General features: G+C 42.8%; 1 protein-coding gene across 1 annotated transcript; it reads right to left on the bottom strand.

Moving 5' to 3' along the window:
* Window positions 1-878: 878 nt before the first annotated feature.
* npy (neuropeptide Y) lies at window positions 879-3,228 on the bottom strand. Its single transcript, XM_080006044.1, has 4 exons — window positions 3,142-3,228; window positions 2,447-2,634; window positions 1,137-1,226; window positions 879-956 (listed from the first exon to the last, which is right to left on the bottom strand). The coding sequence occupies exons 2-4, from the start codon at window positions 2,632-2,634 to the stop codon at window positions 935-937; spliced, it is 300 nt and encodes a 99-aa protein (XP_079862170.1). The 5' UTR covers window positions 3,142-3,228; the 3' UTR covers window positions 879-934.
* Between the last annotated feature and the right edge of the window lie 3,427 nt (window positions 3,229-6,655).

The raw sequence follows: 6,655 nt of genomic DNA on the forward strand, positions 1-6,655 counted from the left end.
ACCATTCAAGGCGCTTGTACAAGCCCCTCACACACGTCGATAGCGAGCGATTCACGTGAACAGACGATACGGACGGCGATGTTCAAAATGTCCACATCTCTGACAATGTTGCATTTGAACGGCAACGTTTATACTTTTTTTTTTTTTAATTTCGGGGTTTAATTCTTCACCCCTTGTTTCCCATTTGCACGCAAGCCTCCAGGTACAAGCGATGAACATTATTTGTTGTTTTTTTTTTATAATCTTGGTCACCTTGTTACACCCAGACAAACACGCCTCGATATCCCGCTGGATTTCAATCGTTTCCAACAGGACCAACCTGTTGCTGTGACTGTTTTCCCTTCGTGATCAAGAAGGGGAACAGGTGGAGCGCATGTCTTTTAACGGCTCGATTGTCGCTTCCCGGGCATTTGAAATAGCGCCCTTCGGATTACGTCTGTGTTCGGCGTACTTATAGCTACAGCCACTAGGGGGCGCTGTTCCCCATCTATTTTGGGAGCCCGAAATTCAGATTCCACGGAGAACTTCACTCTGCCCATGCAACAGGTGTGCGACCCTGTTTCGCTGCAGCCTTAGTCTGGCTCACCCCACATGCAGGAACGCCACCAGTGGAAATCAAGAGAGATGCATTCTTTCAAACAATGAATCTTTTAATACCGCAAGATTTACCGCACAATCGACATCCCCCGCCTCGTAAAATCGGACAGTTACTTTTGATGATAACGCTCAACAAATGATTGTCTACTGTTTTGTTTTTTTTTGGCACCTACATGGTGTTAATTTCTCGCGAGGGCAAGGGTAAATGTGGCAACTCATGCCAGGGAAAGGTGGAGGTGGAAAGGTCATTTGGTGTGACGGGGTGGTCAGTAGACGTGTGGAGATCAGTATGTCAGCTGCGATGGCTCGGTGATGCGGTGCGGGCACAAGGACGACATCACCACAATGACGGGTCATATCTGGAGAAAGAAAGTGTCCATTAAAGGACAGGAAATCGGAATCGGTTTGTTTTTCTTTGTTACTTTTTTCTTTTCTTTTTTTTTGTTGCCCTCTCTATTGTTCCTTTTCACTCTTTTTCTTCCATACCCCATCTCGCTCACTCATCCACAAACTGTTTTCTCTCTCACGCACATACACACCTGGACTGTGGAAGAGTATCTGCACTTTCCTTCAGCACCAGCTCTGAAACCAGCGTGTCCAGCATCTCGGGACTGGACCTCTTTCCGTACCTAGGAGAGAAAGAAAGAGAAAAGGAGAAGAAGATGAAGAGGGAGAAGGAGAAGACGGAGTTCAGAGGACAAGAATGCAATTAAAGAAAGAGAAAGAGACCGAGGGGTTGGAGGGAAAACACAGCGAGCGTCTGGTTATTAGGCAAAGCCCGCTGTGCGGGGTGATTACTTATGGACAGAGTCACAGCATAAGAGAGAGGGGGAGAAAACACAGAAGAAAGAGAATAGCTTGGAATATAAACAAAGAACCAGGTGAACACATATCCTATGTGTTGTCTACACACGCCCTCTAATAGGCTTAGTGGGTCCCAAACGTGCCTCACAGTAGCGCTCAGTGGGTGCTGTGGGGGCGCGAGGTGTGAGCTCTGGTGATCCCAGCTCTGGGTCTCAGATGATAAGCAGAGCTGCCGCGCACCCCGGGGAGACCAGGCGGCTCACGCCACACGCCTCCGCCATTAATGTATTCATCTGCACGGATGATTGGCTGAGCAGGTGCAGCCTCAGCTCCCCAATGCCGAGACAGGTTACCGGCGAGATTTAGCAGAAGGCAAAAGATAAGGCTGTTGTTGGAGTCACAGAACGGTTTCCTCTCCCTCTTTTGGTGACTTATGTGGGGGGGGGGGGGTTGTCAGAAAAAGTCAGAATTCGGAGCAAACATTGAATTATGACTTTAATCTCAGTGTTCTGACAACTGAGAATTCTGAAATAGACTACAATGTTCCAAAAGTAAAGGGGCAGGTGATTTACTTAAGACATCTCATTTTATACATCGTCTGACTTACTACCATTAGAAGAAGACAACTGGAGGCACAATCCCTCAACCATTCATTACATTCATTGACAGGACCCTTTTTAAAAGCTTCTATGACAAAGTCTTTATTGAACATTTTTTTTCATGCTAAAGTTTATTGTAGAATAGGAAAGAAAATAAAATATAGGGGAGTGCCTTTCAAGGTAGTAGTCGGTTAACGACGTAAATTGGCCAGGTATTATAACCCTGGATTGGAAGACAACATGTGACCCAAGTCGAAAACTCCCCATTGAAATATTGAATAACTGCATAACCGAGTAATGATTTCACCCGTCCTCAAACCGTCTTAACCATTCTACCATCATTCCATCCATTCCCTTCAACTTCTGAAATACTACATACCAATATAAATAGTATGAATTCTATTCTATAATCATAAAAAAAACGCACTATGCCTCTGTCTACCAACCTCTGTCGCGTGATGAGGTTAATGTAGTGTCTCAGGGCGGAGTAATACTTGGCGAGTTCTTCGGCCGGGGCGTCCTCGCCCGGGTTCTCTGGTTTGACCGGGTATCCCTCCGCCAAAGTGCCCAGGCAGATGAGCGCGAAGAGCAGGAACCCTAGAGCCCCCAGCCAGCTGGCCAAGTTGGGATGCATCTAGAAAACATCAATATATATTCTTATAATGGATATAATTCCCATTATGGGGATAGGCTGTCGTATTTTGCTGCAAGAAATTTGACCGGGGCGGGGTCGAGTTAAAATAATAATTATTATAATAATAACGTCAGAAAACGTAATTATTGTACATTTAGTCCCAGATTTCAAACTTTTTACATCAGCAAAACTGCCATTCGGCCACACATATAGCTGCAGTGAAACATGAATTAGTTATTAGCCAGGGAAAAAAGTTTGATAGTGGTGTCAGATCGAACATAACAGCTATAAGGATAGTGTGCTTACCAAGTGTATCTTAACAATGTCCTCATTCGAACACAACTTTTCAAATATGTCGTGGAGCTGAACACATCTCAAAAGCAATTCCGTGAATTCTAAAACTATTCATTCTTGTCGAACTATTTACCTATTAACTATTCCAATCACCGAAGCAATCCAGAGCTGTTATAGTAGGAAGATGAAGAAAAAAAAAAACAATCTACTTACAATTTGAGTTTGGGGTTCGAGGAGTTTTCCGTTATTTTCTCAGGTTTTTTCTTCTTCTTCTTCTTCTTCTTCTTCTTTTTCTTCTCCTTCTTCTTCTTCTTCCTCCTCTTCCTGGGTGCTGTAGATGCTCCACAAAGCATGTCGCGATTTTTATATCGCTGCGCGCCAGACGCGCTTCGGGGGAGCGCAAGTCACCGCTGTCCTCTGGTGCGCGTCACCGGTGATGCTGTCTGTCATCAGGTTTTGTTTTGGGGGTTTTTTTTTTGTTTTTTTTTTTGTTTTTGTTTTTATTTTTTTCAAGAATTCCCCACGTTAAATGGGTAAAAAGAAGAAGAAAAAAAAAGATGATGGCTCTCTTGGAATCCATCCAACTCTCTTGATATGTCAAAATACACCTTGATATGTCAAAATACACCTTGATGTATCTAAATACGCCTCTCTCCAAAACGTACGCACTGTTGCACGCATTCTTGTGATTTTCTGATTTCTGGTCTTAGTTGCAGGCATGAAGGAAGGGGATTATGCGAGTAAATCACTCAAACAACATGTTTCTTTTCTCAGAAGGCATATGTGAGGTTAACAACTGAGCTACACCTAAAACCCTTTTCTTTGAATAGCTACCTGTTTTTGAGACGTTAACCACCTTGTGATGAGTCTGAGATGGGCTGAGAGCTTCTGACGTCGATTTGAGCTCAGCGCCATGATTTTAAAGAAATGTCATTTTGACATGGCGTGCGTGTGGTTGAATCCAGTCCATTACCTCTGACACCAGATGCAAAGAGGGACAGGGACTACTTGAGGTGATCAAAGGGAAACTAAATTCAGACACGTCGGCCAAACATCAGTTGAAGGAGAGCATCCATCTCCAATAAATCATCTTAATATGAACACACCCAGCGACGACGCGATGGAAGTTTATCTGTCTAGAGAAGTGCTTCATTTAACTCCCATTCATGGTCCTTTTGTGCGCCATTCCCCTGGTGTGCAATCTTTCCGAATCAGTATAGTCGTCACCGGCGCCAGCTTTAAAGTGAGGATGCGTCGAGGGCTTTTTTTTTTTTATGCCACACAGGATGCCATGGAGGAGCTGATGAATTTGATGAGGGGGGACTAGTACAAGAGAAGAGAGCAAAGCAGCGCCATGATGAGCTCTTTCACGTGTTTTTGAGTTTGTTTCCTCTTCATGGGGCATGAGCTACAGCATCTCCACTTTGCAGGAAACTATTAGTCAGTATATGAATATACTATATATATACGTATATATATATATATATAGTGTGTATATATATATATAAACATCAATTCAATAAAAAAATGTAACCTTTGAAGTAAATCAGTACTTTGTGTGGCCTCCCATTCAATGCATTTCTTTTCAGGTAGTCCTGTGTTTATGCAGGATTTACCATAACTCGTCTTTTGACTATCCTTTCAAAGCGAAGCTACACAGCTTCAGTTATGATACGGTGTGTTTGGTGTCATGAAGGTCAAAGGTAACATTTCCTACCCATCAGTACAATCACACATGCCGGGTCAGGTTTTTTAAAACATTCATTTTGTGCCACCTGGACTGTTGTTCGACAGTTCGGTCGTCTGCATCCAAAGCAAATTTAATTTGCGTAATTAATATTAAAAATATCATTCATTTATACAATAATAATTTGAATACTACTATTACTTGATGTTTGGGCCAGAGCACTCAAGTCTCCTAAATGCCCAATAGGGATTTTTGCTTCTACACTTCAGCCTTAGACAGCCTGGACCATTAGCTGCCTGATTTGGAGCAAAAGGTTTTTCGTGCAATTTGCTCCTCAACCTGATTAATTACATTATTATCACAAAACCTCAAAAGACAGCACAGACGTGCACAACTCCACCAATCACTGGATAGTTGCAAACGGACGGATGAAGACGAGAAAAGATGCTTCGGTGCATTCGTTGAGCTATTATATATCATTTACACACTATGCACTATGACAACAAAATTGCTGCTTTAAACTATACAATTATCCTTTGATGACATTGTGCTATTCCTAGTAAGTAACTACTGCTATTATTAAGGCAGGCAGGCCATCGGTGGACTGCCGCCTCATAATAAAGGTGTTTTACGAGCAGTATTCCTGGTATGAGGTATTGGACTGCACTGCAAGGCTAACATGAGATAATTGTCGAAACTGTGCAGATTTTTCTGTTTTACCTCGAAAGTATTGTGCTGTGGAAGTGTTAAAACAATTGCAAAATATTTTGAATGAGATCATAATTCGATTTTTGTGTTCAGAACAATTTAGTTGACATCTATTCACGTATTATGCTCATATCTGTATATATAGCATTCAAGGAGTTTATTCCGCCAGGTACATTTACATATACTAGGAATGTTTTATATAACATAAAATAAGAAAAAATTGCCAGATATATATGAATAGTCCAAAAATATAAAACAGGAAATAGTCAGATATATAAAAATATACAAAATATGTTTTTAAGGTAAGGTATTATAAGGTCACTCACTTATTTTAACATTTGTTTTACAATTTGTTTATAAAGTGTTGTGACTGCAAGTGCAAGCGATTAAGGAACAAAGATCATTTTCCTCCTATCCCGTTTCCTCTTGTTGTCACACTGATAACACCCCACACACACACACACACACACGCGCGCGCGCGCGCACACACACACACACACACACACACACACACACACACCACACGCACACACTCCTCGCTCACTGATTGATTATAAGATTTGAACCCCGGTGATTGCTCCATTTTCACAGTTTACACACAGAAACCAGGTCCCCATCCCTATCCTGATCTGATTTCTCCGCTCTCCACTGATCACTCCACTTTCTGTCTCGCTCTCTCACGTCTAGGGGTGTGTTTGACACATCTGCTCCTGGTTTTTTGGAAAAACACCTCCCACGTCACGGCCAAGGAGAAAGTTCATCCGGGTTCGGCGTGATTGACGGAGCGGTGAATCGCGGCAGCGTGCCGTGACACCTGGGCTCCGCTCGGGCGCCCGCTTGGGGTCAGGGGTCCACGGGCCGCAGACGGCGATATTAGGAAACGTAATGAAAACTGTCACGGCGTCCAACCAGCGCTAAACTCTACTTCATTAAAAACGGTTGCAACGGGCCACTCACTTGTCGTTTGAATAATATTGGAAGTAAGTTTAAGAAGCGGAGGACGTGTTGGCCGCTCTCCAAGGAAAATCAATTTCATCATGTGTGTGGGATTGAGGGAGGTTGAGGGCAGTTATATGCGATGGGTCACGGGAGCAACTGTTGTTTTATGACCAATAAAGCACCATTATACTGCTATTTTCTAAGCTATGCTGGCTCTGAACCACTCACATTGCCGGCAGCTCTTTTAAGGTGTAGTTGGGACTTTCTTCAAATGAAAGTATCTCGTAGAATGTTCTTTATTATATCCAAAGCATATAGGGTCGGTTTCACGGACAGATTAGGCTTAATCTTAAAACTAAATCACACTCATCTGAAAATAGTCTCAGGCTTGCC

This window comes from Zeus faber (assembly GCF_960531495.2).
Source record: "Zeus faber genome assembly, chromosome: 1".
NCBI classification, from domain to species: Eukaryota; Metazoa; Chordata; class Actinopteri; order Zeiformes; family Zeidae; genus Zeus; species Zeus faber.